At 48.0% G+C, this 18,313-nt stretch overlaps 1 protein-coding gene across 8 annotated transcripts in view; it reads left to right on the forward strand.

Annotated features, from left to right (window-relative positions):
* ADAM15 (ADAM metallopeptidase domain 15) overlaps positions 1-18,313 on the forward strand; it is a 37,557-nt gene that overhangs the window by 16,227 nt on the left and 3,017 nt on the right. For 2 of the 8 annotated variants that reach the window (XM_033924976.1, XM_033924971.1), the window contains 15 exons: positions 58-227; positions 1,554-1,638; positions 1,810-1,958; positions 2,691-2,868; positions 2,952-3,044; positions 8,574-8,769; positions 9,207-9,315; positions 10,785-10,962; positions 11,101-11,178; positions 11,266-11,377; positions 12,544-12,688; positions 13,344-13,403; positions 14,528-14,636; positions 15,625-15,702; positions 17,396-17,467. In XM_033924976.1, coding sequence (XP_033780867.1) covers positions 58-227; positions 1,554-1,638; positions 1,810-1,958; positions 2,691-2,868; positions 2,952-3,044; positions 8,574-8,769; positions 9,207-9,315; positions 10,785-10,962; positions 11,101-11,178; positions 11,266-11,377; positions 12,544-12,688; positions 13,344-13,403; positions 14,528-14,636; positions 15,625-15,702; positions 17,396-17,467 — 1,812 coding nt within the window. The remainder of the gene's footprint in view (positions 1-57; positions 228-1,553; positions 1,639-1,809; positions 1,959-2,690; positions 2,869-2,951; positions 3,045-8,573; positions 8,770-9,206; positions 9,316-10,784; positions 10,963-11,100; positions 11,179-11,265; positions 11,378-12,543; positions 12,689-13,343; positions 13,404-14,527; positions 14,637-15,624; positions 15,703-17,395; positions 17,468-18,313) is intronic. The other 6 variants (XM_033924973.1, XM_033924972.1, XM_033924975.1 and 3 more) reach the window with 6 other exon arrangements.

The following is an 18,313-nucleotide window of genomic DNA, read 5'->3' on the forward strand; positions in this document are numbered from 1 at the left end:
TTCATCACACTCTCTCTTCATACCTCTGCCTCCTGACCGTCTGTTCTCCCCCTACAGTTTTTTCGTCCACTGAATGTGCGTGTGGCTCTCGTGGCGGTGGAAATCTGGAACAAGATGGACCAGATCACTGTGGATCAGAACCCTTCCGTCACACTGAACCGCTTCTTGGCATGGCGGCAGGCCGAGCTCCTGCCGCACATCAGACATGACAACGCCCAGCTGGTAATGTACGTGGGGGCATGGGGAGGAAGGATAGAAATCATAAACACTTTCACATGGATTTTGTGGAAGGCACACACAAAAAAAAAACACTACCGCGTGAGCTAAAAAAAAAAAAAAAGCCCCCACAGGGAGGAAAAGCCTCAGACAAAGCCTTCCCAGCGCTGCAGCTGTGGCCAAGGTGTTCAGGCGGAGAAACTGATCGGCGTAAAAACCTCGGCTCTATGTTGTGTAACCAATGGTGAAATAAAATAGCAAATCTAAGTGGCAAAATGGTCACACTCTCTTAAAATTATAGTGACTCAAAAAGTCGCCAAATAGTCACACCTTAGAACAGGGGTAGTGAACTCCGGTCCTCAAGAGCCGTACTCCAGTCGGGTTTTCAGGATTTCCCCAATGAATATGCATGAGATCTATTTGCATGCCCTGCTTTCAATGCATATTCATTGGGGAAATCCTGAAAACCCGACTGGAGTACGGCTCTCGAGGACCGGAGTTCCCTACCCCTGCCTTAGAATATAAAGTGACTTAAAACTTGTCTTTTGTTTGTAAGCTCGGTCGGAACACCAAAGATGGCCAGCGTTTCACATAACGCTGCCTCAGGGTGTAACCTCCGATCGTGAGCTTTCCAAAACGAACAGGCTGAATCGTGTCTCAATGCACAAAAGATGGATTTTTCACTACTTCTGAGTCTGGATACTAGACATAGGGAGGATAAACAGAGAAACAATTAAGGCAGATAAAGACCACATGGCCTATCGAGCCGGCCTACCCATGCCGTCTACTGTCCCTTCCTGTCCCAAGCTTTCTTAAATTCAGATACACGTTTTGTCTCCTGCCACCTCCGCTAGGAATGCCGCTGGAAGCGTCAACCACCCTTTCCGAGAAAAAAAAAGTATTTTCCAAGGTTACTGTAACTGGGGATATTGGGATCATTCGTGTTCGCTGAGGACTGGACCGGGTTTGAACCACTTTTGTGGCTGCAGCATCTCAGGTGTCCGATTGCTGTGTGGAAAACATTTACTTGGCCACCCCGGGTGACCTGGTGCACAATAAGGTGAATGGATGTGGGACTGGGGACTGGAGTTCTCCCCCAATCCTGAAACATGCCTCGCTGTGTTGAGAAGGGAACTTGTAGACTTGGTTTGTAACGTGCATGTGTGTATCTGGGGTCCCTGTGTGTGCGTAATACTTTGTGTCCAGCTTCTGTCCTGTACCACTGCTTCCTGTTCCGCCGTGCTTCTTAGGTTCTCTGGACCTTTCTAGCTGCAGGATGATGTCTGAACTAGCAGTGTTTCTCTTGCCTCACTTCCTTGTGGGTTTTTTTTGCACAGAGGGGGGAAGTTTGAAGGCTCTGCAGTTGGTATGGCCACCCAGGCTTCCATGTGTTCCCCTGAGCGCTCTGGCGGAGTGAATATGGTGAGTATTGATCCTTGTCTACGCCTTTACCTGTCACGTCTCTCCCTCTCTTCTCGTATGTCTGATTCCGTTTGTTGTTCTCCCGCCTCTCATTCTGCTTCTCCTCTCCTATTCCCCACTTCTGGCGACATCGTGGCGTTCTCTGCCCTGAAATGCCCTCTGTGTTTCCAGGACCACTCTGTCAGCACCCTGGGCGTGGCCTCCACTATTGCACACGAACTGGGACACAACCTAGGCATGAACCATGACACTGTGGACAGGAAGTGTAACTGCTCCAACCTTCTTCAGGTGAAAAGCTGCATCATGGAACCAGCCACAGGGTAAGGTTCGGTCCTAGTCAGGTGGGGGGGAAGGAGGATTTGGATGGGCCATGTTGAGTCTCCTCCAGCAGCAGATGGAGAAGGACGGGGATGGAACGCGGAGCCGGCAGGCTGAAAATGAGCTCTGGGATTTCAGTAACGTGGTGGGATTTAAATCATAAGAACATAATAATAGCCTTACTGGGTCAGACCAAAGGTTCATCAAGCCCAGTAGCCCGTTCTCATGGTGGCCAGTCCAGGTCGCTAGTACCTGGCCAAAACCCAAGGAGTAGCAACATTCCAGAACCCCAAAGAGTAGCAACATTCTAGAACACCAAAGAGTAGCAACATTCTAGAACACCAAAGAGTAGCAACATTCTAGAACCTCAAAGAGTAGCAACATTCTAGAACCCCAAAGAGTAGCAACATTCTAGAACCCAAAGAGTAGCAGAGTTCCGGAATCCCAAAGAGCAACAACATTCCATGCTACCAATCCAGGGCAAGCAGACTATGGACTTTTCCTCCAGGAATTTGTCTAAACCTTTCTTAAAACCAAACTATCTACTATCTTAAACTTTCTTAAAACCAAATTATCTGCTTTTACTACAACTTCTGGCAACCCGTGAAAAAAATATTTCCTTCTATTGGTTTTAAAAATATTTTCCTGCAGTTTCATCAAGTGTCCCCTAGTCTTTCTTTCTTATTACATATACCCTGTGTCCTGCTGACCCTAGATTCCTCTTTTTTTTTCAGGTTCTTGCCTGGCCTGGGCTTCAGCAGCTGCAGCCGGTCTGATTTAGAAACCAGCCTGCGTCAGGGTGGAGGCATGTGCCTCTTCAACGTGCCGGAAGCCCAGCGCATCTTTGGAGCCCAGCGCTGTGGCAACCTCTTTGTGGAGGTAGGGGAGGAGTGTGACTGCGGGCTGACGGAGGTAAGGGCTGCGTCTGCAGGGCGTCTGGCTGTCGGGAGTCATACCCATCTCTCTCCTCACTCCACTTCTTGTTCTCTCTGCAGGTATGCAAGGACCCCTGCTGCAATGCTACTACTTGCAAACTTGTCCCAGGGGCCAAGTGTTCCTCCAGTGGTATCTGCTGTGAGAAGTGCCAGGTAAGACTATGCCCTCGCCAGCCTATCGTACAAGGAGAAAGCAGGTGGAGAATGACACGGGGACAAATTTGTCCCTGTCCCCGCAGGAACTCAATTTCCACGTCCTGTCACCGCGTGTTTTGTCCCTGTCCCATTTCTGTAAGCAGTGCCTTAACCACATGATTTTAAAGTGTTTGAGGCTTGTGCAGGTGAGGACGGAGCTTGCAGGAATGGGGCAGGGACCGGAAAAGAACTCGACGGGACAGGAAAATGAGTTCCCGCGGGGACAAATATGTCCCCCCATGTCATTCTCTAAAAGCAGGTAACCAGGAGAAACTATAGCAGGAGTGGGAGCACACAGGGTTCCGATCTCTCCTAGCAAAGACCTTTGGCCAGATTTTTGAGTATTCCATAATCTACGCCTATTTATTTCAACAAAATGTTAATGCTAATACAATGCACTATAAGTCAGCAAGACCCTGGGTTGAATTTCTCGCTGTATAAAAGAGCTGAGCCCTCAGAGAAATGCCTTGCACGACCCACAGACACTGCTAAGACCGTTGCAGCCTGCAGGGTACAAGCTACCTGCAGTGAGCACCATGTGTGATGGCTCACTTACCCCCTTTAACAAAAGCATAGTGCGGTTTTTAGCGCCAAGCGCGGCGGTCACAGCTCCTACACGTATAGAAATTCTATGAGAGTCGGAGCACTAAAAATTACGCTATGGCTTTGTAACAAGTGGGGAGGGGGTGTTATTCAGTAAGAGACCTCTTTTGGACAACAGCTCTTGGGGTCAGGCACCCCTAGTCTTTGCCCTTGCTGTACCCATATTGCCTATTGAATCAGTCCAAACCAGCATGGCTTGAAGTGCTTTGGAGTGACACATTAATGTGTTACTTACCCCTTTTTCTTATCGTGAAATCCATCCTGTCAGGGGAGAGAGTTCTCACCCGGCCCAAGGTCTCTGGGTGATGTGGACTTAACTGCCACATCTTCCATGCATCTGGTCCCTTGTTCGTTGCCGCTTTGCCAATAAATCTTTTCCCTGTCACCCCGCAGTCCTCCATCCCTTGTTGCTGTCTGGCTGCAGCCTTTAATTCCAGTGAACCACTCTTTGGACACCGACTCCGTTATTGTGGCTTTCCTGAAAAGTCTCTCTGCATCCTGGAAATGAAGGGGGAGGCCCGAGTCCTTTTTCCAGAATCTTAAAATCTTCTTAGTGAGAGTTCAGCAGAGTTTAAACTTAAGAAATATTGCAGGGAATTTTTTGAAAAGGATCTGTGCAGGTAAATGAGCGTTTTGACCCCATCTGAAACTGGCTTTCATCCCCCCCCCCTCCCGAGTTCAAAGCAGCAGAGGCTGGGGGACTGCAGTTTGTACCTTCAGATTATGCAGGTTAAGTGATTTGATTTGTGTCAAAAAGGATTTTAGATAAATCATACTATCAAATCATTTATTTATTTATTTAGCCGTCCTCCCAAAGGATCCCAGAACGGGTTACAGGAGTACATTCATAGTATGGGTAGGACAAATTTTAGTGAGACATAGACTTTACCGAAGAACAACAAACAAACTGCAGATAATGTACAAGATGCAGGCATCGTTTATTAATTGAGAAAATGCAGTAAAATATACAACCTTATTACCAACCAAGGGACCCGACACGGTCCGTGTTTTGGATAACACGCCTTCCTCAGGGGGGTCCATGGTGGTTAAGGTATGAGACAAACCGCATAAAAGATATCAAACGAACGCCTATATAGAACGAATGTACTCAAGCGAATCCTACCCAATGGCAGTGGACTTTACAGCATGGACAAGGGTTTAGATTACAGCAATTACAGTCTAGACATAACATGCAGACTTACAAATGCAGACTTAGTGGCCATAGGGTGGTTGAAATTGCAGCATTTTCAGTGTCGATAGACTAGGACGTGAAGTAGCTCTTCTTTGCAGGTGGGTGCATCTTTGTTGTCAGAGAATGTGGTAGTAATTCAGGTTATATTCGCGGTGGCGTGTGAGTTTTAGCGAGATTCCGTGTGGTATATTGAGTGGTGTCTTTGGGATCCCATCCGTCCGGGGTGTAGACGTGGGTCTTCAAGGAGCTGGGTTTGTAAAGAGGAAGGTTGTCATGGACTTTCTGAAGTTCCAAAGACTGTCTTGTGATCTAATGGATGGGGGGATGGTGTACCACATTCTGAGTATATAATGAGAATATGAGCGTCTTCGGGCTGTCTTGGACATGAGTGAGAGCGGCCTGGTGGCAGGACCAGCCGTTTTTCTGTTTGGGATGTCAGTGATCGGTTGGGGATGTAATTTTGAAGTTTTGACGCTATGTAATTGGTGTCATTTTGTGGAAAGTCTTGAAAGCTAGCACTAAGTCTTTAAAGATGCATCTTTTTAGGATGGGTAGCCAGTACATGGATGTTAGCGTACGGATGAGGCAATGAACTTCTGATACGTGCATGACCAATGCAATCGTGTCACTCCACCATTGCTGCCTGTCAATTACAGGATTCAATTAAAAATTTTGACCTTAACACACAAGGTTCTTCACACGCTGAACCCATCCTACTTCTCCTTCCTGATCTCTCCTTCCACACCAACTCGAGCCCTACGTTCATCGTTTGGACATCGCCTCGCAATCCTGCCTCTTCCTTGCTCTCATCTGGAGGTGATGAGACTCTTTCCTTTCTTATGCAGAGCACTTTTTTCATGGAATGTCTTGCCTCTACCCCTCGGATCTAAAAAAATTTTAATAGGCGATTTTGGATCTTTTTTTAAAGGCCTACGTATCTTCCCAGGTGTTGCTGGGTGTCTCCGTTGGCCAAAAGTCGAACCGACTATTTATTTTAAAAATTTCTATACCGTTTACAATTAAACGGTTTACATAATTTACACACGTAGTTTTAAAACAAAACACAGGATAAAATAAACATACAAACAAACCTTAAAAATCATGGCTGCCAAATGATACCATAACTTTGCGTAATAACGATCATGAGTAGTTCATCAGCTCTACCAGAGAAGAAAATTATTTCTAGAGAAAGACATGTATAAATAATTACGTCTTAAGTAATTTTCTAAACAAACCCCTTTCACGACAATTCTGTATCTTAACTCCTTAACTCAGTTCTATAACATAGATCATTTTATTTATATACCTCTATACATCTGGTAGTTCGATGCGGTTAACGGTTAACAGAATTATCTCTAAAGGGAGAGCAGAAATAGCACAAAGGACAAGAACAGTGATAAGGACATAAGATTTGCCGCTGCTGAGTCCATCGTGCCCAGCAGGAACTTATCCAACCTTTTCTTGAATCCCTGAAGGGTGTTTTCCCCTATAACAGCCTCCGGAAGAGCGTTCCAGGTTTCTACCACTCTCTGAGTGAAGAAGAACTTCCTTACGTGTGTACGGAATCTTTTCCCGTCTAACTTTAGCGCGTGCCCTCTCGCTCTCTTCACCTTGGAGAGGGTGAACAGTCTGTCTTTCTCTACTACGTCAAGAGAGGTTGTTCACCCTCTCCAAAGCTGGGCAGAGTTGGAGAAGTGTACGGATACACAGATCAAGGTTCGATCAAGAGCTTATTGCACAAATTCTGAAAAGTGTGTGCGGCGCTGTGCATGCAACATGAAACAGATAGTCCCTGCTCAGAAGAGCTTACAGTCTCATTTGGACAGACAGGCAAGACATACACGGGGGTTGGGGAGTTTCTTGCAGAGAATGATAGAATGGACATGCGTAATTTTATGGCGAGTGGGCGTTAGGCATTGAAAAGTAGGCTTTTAGCTTGGATTTGAATACGGCACCATTTCCTGTATCCGCTCCTTTCTTTCTTTCTTTCCCTCCCCCACCTTCTCTCTGGTAATTCTGCTTCCCCGCTGTACCAATTATACTTTTTTCCTATATTAAGTTGTACACTGCTTTGATTTGTTGTGAATATTAAGAGCCTAGTAAAAAATACACAGAGGGACTTTGTGAACGGACAGTTTGCTAAAAAATACAAGTTTGCTTTTCATGGGCACTAAATATCCTGGTGCTCTCCAGATAGTCCCAGAGATTTTATTTATTTTAAAAACTTATATTTTTTAGCACTCTCCAGACCAGTAGAGGTTATTCTTTACGAATGGGGTGTATATCCAATCATGACCAGCAGATGGAGACTGAAACCAAAACTGTGAGATAGTACATAAGATATCCCCTTCTCTATTCTCATCAGTCTCTTCAGTCTCCAGCAGGTGTCGAGTGATCTGTACCCATCTCCTGATGAGAATAGAGAAGGGGATGTCTTATGTACTATCTCACAGTTTTGTTTTCAGTCTCCACCTGCTGGTCATGATTGGATATACACCCCATTCATAAAGAATAACCTCTACTGGTCTGGAGAAGCTAAAAGAAAGTAAATTAGCAGGTAAGAATCTAATTTCTCTGACTGCACTATCATAAAAAGTCTAGGCGGTTCACATATCAAACGTTCACAATAAAAATTCAAACAAGCATTGCAAAAATATTGGCATAAATAAGCAAGAAGGTTGGGGTAGGACCGTGCTCTAGAACAGATCTAAGGCGCTTAGGTTAGGTGTCGGAACAGTAGCGCAACCCGGTATCAGCACGCCTAGCGTTTAGAGCTTGCATAAGCGTGGGCCCCCCGAAGGCAGCAGGGACGCGTGTGACTTAGCGTTCCACTCGCGCTCTGCACGTCTGCGCCTCCCCTTGCAAATGGGCATCACGCAAGAGTCTTCGTCGTATTTTATTTACGTATACGTAAGTGGAGCATAAAGAACAAACGTAACTGTTAAAACAGGATATCAAAACCACCGAAAAACAAACATTTTGCTCAGTGGCTTGTGTAAAGAGTTGTGGCCATGTTCCTTGGCAGGTGGGAAGAGGATATTCTTATCTTTGGTTTTGTTGGGTGCTAGCTGATCACCCATTTATTTATCCCAATCTTCCGGTATCGATAGGCTTGTATTCAATGATTACGGCCGGAACTTGGACTTACAACAGCATTGGGAGTGTCATCTCAGCGAGCCCAAAAACTACGGATTAGACACCCCCTTCCCATCCCCTCCCCAGGTAGCAAGTCAAATTTGTTTGAAATCTCTCCGTGCGCTTTAGAGTTTTGCTGAGTATTCATCTCGGCGAGGCCGAAAACTCTATGGGGTAGACACAAAAATCTGTTGCTTTCAATCATTTTTACATGTCACCCCCATCCCACCCCCCATAGTATTTTTTCACACATAGTAAGTGATATGTGTACCAAGTTTGGTTGAAATCTGTCCATGTATTTCAGAGTTATGTTGGAACATACACACACACACATACATCCGATTTTATATATATATATATATATATATATATATGGAAGTGAACTCCATGACGGCCTGTATTTCCAGCCTTGAACCCACTCTTTCTTAAAGTTTCCCTGCACGCATGTGCTACGGAATACTTGAAATTTCTTGGAGTAAGGTTTGCTGTTCCGTCTGTACCCTGGGGGTGCTAGGTGTGCTCCTGACACCCCTCCCATCTCTTTCCTTGCTCTGCAGCTGAGACACTCCGGCTCTGTGTGTCGAGAGCCCTTGGGCGAATGCGACTTACCCGAGTACTGTGATGGAGTCTCCTCCTTCTGCCCTCCTAATGTCTTCCTCCAGGATGGGCATCCGTGCAAGAATGGCCAAGCCTTCTGCTACAGCGGAGACTGCAGGACCTATGAGTCACAGTGTCAGGTCCTCTGGGGCCCAGGTAAGGGAGGTGGGGCCAATGGAAGGGAGGTGGGGCCAAAGGAAGGGAAGAGGGTAATGCAGAGTGAGAGAGAACCTGGGTATAGATTTATATGGAGGAAGAGGATGTACAGAGATGACCCTGGTGCTATGTAGGGTGCCACAATGACTTGGAGAGGGGAGAGATGGGATAGGTGTCCTTAAGTGACAGGGGGTCTAATTCAAGAAAATGTAGACAGGAGAGAAGTGGTTAAAAGGCATTTTATGAAAGAAGTAGTTCAGTACAGCTGGGATGTCTTGTCGAGGGGTCTGGGAGAGGAGGAATAGGCAGATGGAGCTAACACGGGGTAGGAGAAGAGTGAGGAGATGCCTGAGGTCTTGATCAATGAGCCCCTCCCTCAAGTGTGACACCCCTCAGGGCCATGAATGTCTTTGTTTTCTCTTTGTGTGGCTTTCCAGGCTCCACCCAGGCCCCCGACGACTGCTTTCGTTCTGTGAATATGAAGGGCGATAAATACGGTAACTGTGGACGGAACCTGAACGGCACGTACATCCCCTGCAGGGCCCAGTAAGTCCAAGGTCTTGATGTTTTAAGAACTGGGGGAGTAAATTGCAAAGGCCTGAAGACTGGGCCTTCACCCGCTTGCTGGAGCCTCATGAATGTAACTGAGAGTGTGTGTGTGTGTGTGTGGGGGGGGAGAACTGTTTGTTTATAAAAAATTTTATATCACTATTATGGAAAACAAATCCGTTTAAAATGGTTTACAATTAAAAAGAACAACGTAAGTAGGAAAAAGATGAAGAAAAGCAGCAAAGACATTCAAATGTTACCAACTTCAGTAATGACAACGTTCAAAGCCGTTGACACCCTGATGAGGCCTTTTCTACTGAACGGCGGTAAGGAGAAGGGCAGAGAGACACGTATGCTGCGAGACAAACCTTGCAGGAAGAGTTTGGAGAAGGGGGTTGGGGGGTTTATTTTCATGGAAGATTCTGACTATTTTCATCAGACCAATGTAAGAATTATCCAGATCAGTGTCTCTGAGCGAAACGTTATAAGAGAACACTCGGCTTCGTTTTTGTATATCAGGTGGAGGGGCCTAATCGAACGTGTGCCTAAGTCTGAGGCTGGATGTTTTGTGCAAGGCTGTGCTCGACCCCAGTAGGGAAAATGTCCATTTTCAAAGCTGCCAAACGTCTATCTTTTATTTTGCCCATTTTCAAAAATAAAAATGGCCACGTGAAAAACGTACAAAAGCAAACGCACCCACCAAAAGACGTACCCACCAACTACCTTGTCTGATTGCGGCAGAAGGAATCCCCATCAGCTGAGCCAGTTTTGGGGATTCCCCCTGCCAGAATCAGCTGAGCTGCGGAGCCCTACACCCCTCCCCCCTGACATCCATGGATCTCCCCCGCCATCCTCTTCACATCCCTGACATCCTCCTGATATCCCAGACCTCCCCAACATCCCCTGATATCTCCTCCCCCCCCCACATCCCCCCAACATTTCTGGGCCCCTGGACCATCCCCCGTACCTTCGGATGAGAAAACAGCAGGAGGGAAGCTCACTCCCTCCTGCCTACAGGGCTGTGTGCTGCAAACCTTGGGATGCAGTGGGAGGGGCCAAGGACCACTTGTGGCGTAAGGGGGGATGATCATGCCTTAAATCCTCCAGTGGTCGTCTTCTCAGTTTGGGCACCTTTGTGGAACTTAGACGCAACTCAAACAGGTCTAACTGCCGGCGTCTTAAGTTCCCTCTAGGAAAGTTTTGATTATGGCTGGGGTAGGGCTAGGTCAAAGCCCACCCGATTCCAGGTCATAACACACCTTCCCACGTGCCCCTTTGATCTCTGGACGCACTGCAGCTTAGAAAGTGCTGCTTCACGTCCAGAAAGTTGGTTTTGCGTATCGGCCCTTGAAACGTCCCTGCTATTAGGATGCTTTTGGAACGTTTTAAAGTTTTTGATGGTGAGCTCCGTAATCTCTTGTCTTAAACTTCCACACTGCCATCTCTCCTCCTTCCACCTCTTCTAGAGATATGAAATGCGGGAAGATTCAGTGCCAGGGAGGGAACGATCGCCCACTGCTGGGCTCCAACGCGGAGGTCGTGAACCACAGGGAAACGGCATGCCGCAGTGCCTTCTTCAACCTTGGCGAGGACATCATGGACCCGGCCATGGTGATGCCTGGCACAGCCTGCGGCAGTGGGAAGGTAGCGCTAGTGACTCTTTTTTCCCTTGCATGTGTTCCGGGGGCACAGAGTGGCAAGGAAGTGAGATTCTGGCTGCCTGTCTGACCGTTCTGTTTTTTGCCCTGGGCTGACAGCTGACGAGATACCCTTGCTCTGTAGGTGTGCATCAACCAGAAGTGCCAGGAAGTGTCCGCCCTGGGGGTCCAGGAGTGTCGGAGAAAATGCAGCGGGCACGGGGTAAGACTAATTTTGAGGGGGGGCTCCGTGCCGCAGGAATGGGTGAGCTCAATAAGCTGTCCTTTCGGTCTTTTCTGTTCCTCTTAGGTGTGTAACAGCAACGCGAACTGCCATTGTGATCCAGGCTGGGCCCCTCCAGACTGCAAGAGTTCGGGGTACGGAGGGAGTGTGGAAAGTGGGCCGCTGGAACCGGAGAAAGGTAATTGCAAAGCACAGAGCTCTATGCAGAAATGCAGAGCATAACAGCAGGTCTATTCAGTCTCTGTCCTGGCGATCTCTGGCATTCTCTTTACTTCTTCTCAAACAAAGATGAAAAAGTGAACGCAGTGCCAGGAGGGATAAGGATTGATGTGAAGCTTAAGCAAGGAACGTATCTTGGAAGTGTAAAGGTTACACAAGCATCTATCTGACGCACTTCTAGTTTGGAGGGGGGAGCTGCATGGGAAGGCCCCTTGGGGTGGTGGGTGCATTTCTGTTGGCTCCCAGAAGTGAATTTCCTTTCAAACTGTGTGAGGGATTCTCGCCTAGCTCTGGTCCCAGATTTCTGTGAGGGGTTCTCCCTCTTGCTCTCGGGCCTCTTTAGGGGTGTGAAGTAGAGAATGACACGGTGACAAAATTCATCACCGTTCCCGTCCCCGCGGATAACCGCGGGAAACCATCTTCATGTCATTCTTTAAGGAGAGAGGGAAGAATCAGAGTATAATTGGGCAAAACCTCTGACCCTCAAGCTTTGCTTTGAAGAATGCTGGTGTAGAAGGACTGAGGTTGAAACAGACACTGAAGAATGACAGTCTCTGGTCTCCAGAGCAGATATTGTGATGTCATAATGCCTCATTCCACCAGTGCCTAAGAGCCAATCACATCAGTGATGTCACAATGGCTTCATTATCCTTGGCTCCCATAAGAATCAGAGTATGAATGGCCACAACCACTGACCCGCAAGCTTTGCTTTGAAGAATGTTGGTGTAGAAGGACCGAGGTTGAAATAGACACTAGAAAATGACATGGGATTATTTCCCGCGGTTATCCGCGGGGACGGGAACGGTGATGAATTTTGTCACCGTGTCATTCTGTAGTGTGAACGGTTCCCTCTTGCTGTATAAGAGCATATTGAATGCTTTTTTTTTGTGAAGTGGAGTCGCTCGCTTTTGTCTGTGTCATCAAAAGACGTCACAGCACTGACTTGATTGCTTTGCCCGTGCCTATCCCTCTCCCGGCTCTCCATTACGTTCATGCCCCCCCCCCCACCTTATCTCCCACGCTTCCGTGTTTATCCTTCTGCGCCTGTCTCTCTTTCCACATCTCTCTCCTCATTGCTGATGTTCACTATTCCTTTTCTCTGTGCCTCTTTCTCCTCCCTTGCAGATAGCAGCGCTGTATCCACAGCTCTCCTCCTCCTCTTCCTCCTCGTACTTCCACTGACCATACTCGTGGGCGTCTGCTACTTCAAGCGCAGCACCCTGAGGCAGGGTCTCTGCAGGTTCAGAAAGGCTTCCAGCTGCCAGTACAGGTACCTGCGTCCCACACCTACCAGATGCTTGAATGCAGCCCTGACTTGTCTGATTTGTTTAGATTTTTATCCCGTCCTCCCAGTAGCTGAGAACAGCTTACAAGCAAACATTCGCAGTGGCGTACATTTGGACTATACGGCAATTAAAGTGGAAGTTTAGAAAGGAGAAGCGAGGGTAGAGGGGAGGGGGGGTTTAAGGGGGGTGAGGCGTAGATTGTGGATGAATTTTAGTTGAAGAGGAGGGTCTTTACCGCTTTCCGGAAGGCCATCAATGAGTTCTGTAATCTGATTTGCGGGGGGAGTTGGTTTGGGAGTTGGTTCCAGAGTTGGGGGATGAAGTAGCTGTAGGAGCTTTGCGGGCGGTTTCTGTCAGGAGGGACCTTCCTGGGGGGGGGGAGGGGTGCATAGGCGTTTCTCCATTTCTGATCAGGGAACAGATATCTCTGCCCATGTATGCAGCCAGAGAAGAGGCTGTGAGGCGCAGAAAATTCATGGTGTTTTGTGACTACTTTTGAACCTTTGGTGGGAGGTGGGGGGGTGGGGGGAATGGAGTGTGTTAGGAAGGAAGGCTGGGATGAGGGTTGGGGAATAAGGTGATGCTGAGAGACTTGGAGAGCTGGGTTCTAATCCCGACCTGACTCTGCTTCTCCTCCAGTGCAGAGCCTGAGACTCGAGTCCGATTCCTCGGTGAAGGCGTCACGGCTGAGGGGAACCGGTAAAGTCTGCAATGTTCCCTGTTTACTGGCGAGACTGATGGCTCTGGGGACTGCTGCAGCATTTCTGTATGGGCAGACTAGGGGGAAAACCCAAAGGTGGCTTGTTTTCCCCTTCTGGCTTATAGTACACATTTTCCTCCCATCCTAAGTCTACCCCTAAGGTAACTTGTGACAGTGTTCACTCACTAACTCTTACCAGAGGTAAACAGATCCCAGGATTTCACTGCTGAGTCGAGAGGGTCCTTCTGAGCTACCACATTACCCAGGAAAGACCTCCCCCGATCAGAAATGCTTCAGTAGGTTATAAACGTTTAAATTTAGCCTGCTTTCTGCTGGTGTCCCTCTGCCTGTTCCTGCCTCTGTCCTCTTTGCAGACTGAATCAGTGAAGCCATGACACACAGATTTCTGCCAATTATATCTGGCTCTAAGGGACCGAACAGGATTTCGCACCCACCCATGACAAGCAAGTGGGTTTAGAAGCTGAAGAGGGCATATGGGAGCTTGTGGGTACAAAGAATGGAAGGGCAAAGTTTATATAAAGTTTTTTTTTTGTCTCTATCAGACCTGGGGATCACTGTGCTGGTACAATGGAGACAGAGGGGGGTGGGGTAAAGTTATACTGCTAGAACTTTCTAAAGCAGAAGCTCCGCCCATAGGAAAATGTTTAAAACGTTTTGGTTTACTGTAAATAACTCCCATGCTTTAAATTATCCTTTGTGTGAGGGATAAGGGAACAGGTGTCCTCTGGTGCTTGAGGCTTTGTGGCTAGAGGTGGTCCCAAAGGGTTTCTCCTTGCGAAACAGCAGTATGCCAGCCAGTGAGGGGAGGAGCTTTCAGAGGGTCCGCGCCTCGTCTGAGCTCTGGAATTTCTGCAGCTTCTCCGTCGCATTGTTTTTATGTTAGCCGAGGCAACGTTACACAGCTGTTACGGATTATAGGCAGTGTGGGGGACGGGGGGCCCTGAGAAATGCTAGGTGCATGGAACAGGATTGTGATTCCTGGGTGCATAAAATGAGGTGGTGGGTTGCTTTTGCTATAGGATAGGGGACTTCTTTTTGCTCTGGGCTCTGCCTTGCCCTTTTGCACTTTCAGGTTAGAATAATATCAATTGTTCTTTGGCAGGATTTCTCATACAGAAGCACGAGCCATGGGCCAGGCACCCCCTGAACGCCCAAGACCCCCTCAGCGGATGCAGAGCACAGAGCTCCAGGTGATGCCGCCCACGACTAAGGTACGAGATGAGTGAAGGCACAGGGTGCGCTGGGTTGAGGAGGAACATGGGATGGTGAACCTCTGGCTTCCATGTTTGCGCGGCTCATCTTTGTCCACCTCTGGAACATCTGGGCCAGATCACTTGTTTCTGTGGAGTGTAGAGAATATCGCCCGTTACACATTGTGGCTGTTAGGACGCCAGGCTTTCAGAGCAGGGGCTTCCTTTAGGTCTTCTTGGAAAAATTCTAGGGGGGGGGAGGTTGAGACAGGACATTTTCCACTGTAAAATGTATGCTAGAGAATATATCTGCTGTACAGTTGATGGTTGTGTCCATGTCTGAATACCTCTGTGGTTAGCTGTACTCTGCTAGCCTGTAATTCTCATCGTGAGTCGGTTTAACTCTGGGTCCTCTGCTTGTATCAGGTGTACTCAGTGCCCCTGTACGCTACTAAACCCCTGGAAGTTAGAATCTTGCACATCTGAGTTTGGAAAGGGCGTTTCGCCAGTTTAGCGTCTCCTGAGTAATCCTCAGTGGGGGGCGGGAAAGGAGGGAAAAGTCACATCCTCTGTGCCACACTGCCTCTGTGCCATCCCATCTATTCCACACTGGAATACATCGGGCATGGAAAGGATGAAACAAGAACCGCATCAAGGAAGCCGAGTGGAAAGGGGGAGGGGAAGGACGGAGGCTGATTTTAGCACACTCTGATCTCCTCCTAGCCTAACTGAGGCTCTGGCTCCGATTTGCAGACCCAAAATGATGGGTTTTAGAGCCTGTGGCAAGCTGGATGGAGAGAGGACCTTCGCCAGCAGTTGTGGAGGAGGGGCAGGTTTCACCCTAACCTCCTCCTCCCACTTTTCTGCATGTCTGCTGCATGAGGCCTCGTGACATCCCCTCCGCATGTGCTTATGAGTTCACCACTGTAACAGTAACGGCACACTCTCTCTTCTCTCCTGCCACCTGTCTCTCCTTTCTCACTTTGTTTATGTGGCTGGCACCTCTCAGCCTTTTTCTCAAGACTCTACAAGGCCAGATCCACCTTCCAAGCCTCTTCCACCTGATCCGGTCCCAAAGCAGTTACAGGTAACACCACATTACTGGCATGGGGCTGGTGGTGGGATGATGTGGGACAGCTGGGACCGGAAGATGACAGCATGCAATCTCTTTAGTGAGGGCAGGGGTGTCAAACTACAATCCGTTCATTTTTCCAGGATATCCTTCATGAATATGCATACGATAAATAGTACCAAAATATCCATTTTTATTATATTTGTATATTAATCTTGATAAAAGCACATAAATACATATACTGCTATTACACCAATCACAAACCTTCCCAACGAGACTGCCTTCCCCGCCCCCCCACTGCTTACACCCCACAGTTCACAAATTCATGATAAAAAGTCCGCTCAGATGTTCATCAACTTGTTACCCTCCTTGGCAAAAGATCACAATGGCTGTCCTCCTTGATTTCACTTTAAGGAATCGGGTCCAGCCCAACACAGAGCTGTGTTTCGCAACCTTGCGTCATCAGGAGCTGCGACACGGGAAGTCTCCCCTCATGTTTCTAAACATAATCAAACAAATACATAAAACCCCACCTCACTTATGTATTACACAAATCACGCATATTGTCTACGAGTGACATCAATCTTATCATTTACCTGCTCCCTCAAATAGTATATTCACAGATTGCTACCTCGATGAGGGTTAGCCCAAGCCTGGTATCCACCACCAACCACCACTATTTGGTTATTTGGATGAATTGATTGGTTGGTAGTGGTTCATGAATATGCGTGAGATGGAAGCAGTGCATGCAATATCTCATGAATGGTTTTTCAGGATACCTCTCGTGAACAATTTGCATGCACGGATTCCATTCTATGGAAATGTATCTTGTGCATATTCGTGAAGGGATATCCTGAAAACCTGACCCTGTCGCAGACTTTTCTGACTTCAGTTTGGCACCCTTGTTGTGGGAAAGGAGATGGCATAATGACAGGTGGATCGTCTGTTCTGTGGGTGGGTGGGGGGGAGGTGTTATGCAAGTTAATGGGGGGGGTAAAGCTGCAAGTTCCACTTCGCTCAGTGAAGATCAGTGTTGACCTCTTAGCAAGGAAAGAGAGCTAGAACCTGCTGCTGCTCTAAGAATTTACCTCCTCTCTCCCTGTCCTTCTGTCCTGAACATATAGGGTTGCCAGATGTCTGGGAAAATCCAGACATGTCCTTTTTTGAGAGGACTGTCTGGGTGCCTGGATGGATTTCCCAAACCCTGCAGTTTGTCCAGGTTTTGTAAGGCCCCGAGCTTGGGGCCACGTCTGAAGAGCCACTGAACGTGCCTTGATGCGGCGTGATGATCTCACATGCATGCACGCGTGTGTGTGACGTCGCATCTGCTCATGCTCAGAGGCCCTCCAGCCACGGCCTGGACTCGGGAAAGAAGAGTCGATGATTATGTGGGGGCGGGTCTGGAGGCGGTACCTGGTGGGGCCATGTATCCTCTTTTTTTTTTTTTTTTTTTGCACGAACAAATCTGGTTACCCTATATACGTATAAACGCAGCACACGCATGTAGGATGCATGCCAGTGGGGAGTCTCCGAAGACAATGCAATGCAGCAACCGCATGGCTCACCCACCCTAACTGCTTAGGATCCCATTTGTCTTAGGGGGCCTCAGGTGCCCCTCAGGGTGAGTTCTAAGTGACCGGCTCTCTTGCGTATGCTCCTGGCTTCCTGCCACTCTGCTGTTCACATTCTTCCCGCTCTGTCTGTCCAGGGCACAGCTTTCGACAGGCCTGCCCCACCCTCAAGACCTCTGCCAGATGACCCCGTGCCAAGGAAGTCTCAGGTAACACGGCCGGCACGGTGTGTGGGCATTGTGAGTCTGCTCTGCTCAGTGCTGGTGTGGCTTTGGTGATGGGAGCTTTGCAGCGCCAGCATTGGCGCTGCTGGTTTTTATGGCAGCGCCGATGCCGTAGTGAATATATTGGTGACGCTTATTAAACTGGATAGAGCCGAACGGAGAGAAGAAAGAGAAAAGGAGAAAACAAAGGCAAGGGAAACGATCTAATTAACCAATAAGAAACCTTTATTATGAGACTATCCCAACAAGGATCCAAGTTTCGGCATCTACAATCAGGGCTGTGGAGTCGGAGGAAATTTCGGGTACCTGGAGTCGGAGTTGGAGTCAGAAGTACAAAAAACTGAGGAGTCGGAGTCGGAACATTTATCTACCGACTCCATTTTTGAACTTGGCATACCAATCACGAGCGATTCTTTCAGCTATAGCACCCACTATATACACAGCACAAATGTTGCGAGCAGCTTCTGCGGCCTTAGTACCTTGATTAAAAGGAAAAAGAAGGTGGTGTCGAAAATGCTCATTTCTCTCAACTTGACATTCCATTTTAACGATCTGAAAATTAACCAGTTCTGTGGAGTCGGAGTCGGAGTTGGAGTCGAGGAGTCGGAGTCGGAGGAAATTTCGGGTACCTGGAGTCGGAGTCTGAAGTACAAAAAACTGAGGAGTTGGAGTCGGAACATTTATCTACCGACTCCACAGCCCTGTCTACAATGCCTTCCTCTGAGGACACTGAGACAAAGTCTCTTAGTAAGCTAGGGTTGAATGTCAGCGAAGCCAACGCTATCGGTTAAAGCAGTGGTTTCCAACCCTGCCCTAGAGGACCACCAGCCA

The sequence above is a fragment of the Geotrypetes seraphini genome, chromosome 16 (assembly GCF_902459505.1).
Source record: "Geotrypetes seraphini chromosome 16, aGeoSer1.1, whole genome shotgun sequence".
Taxonomy (NCBI): Eukaryota; Metazoa; Chordata; class Amphibia; order Gymnophiona; family Dermophiidae; genus Geotrypetes; species Geotrypetes seraphini.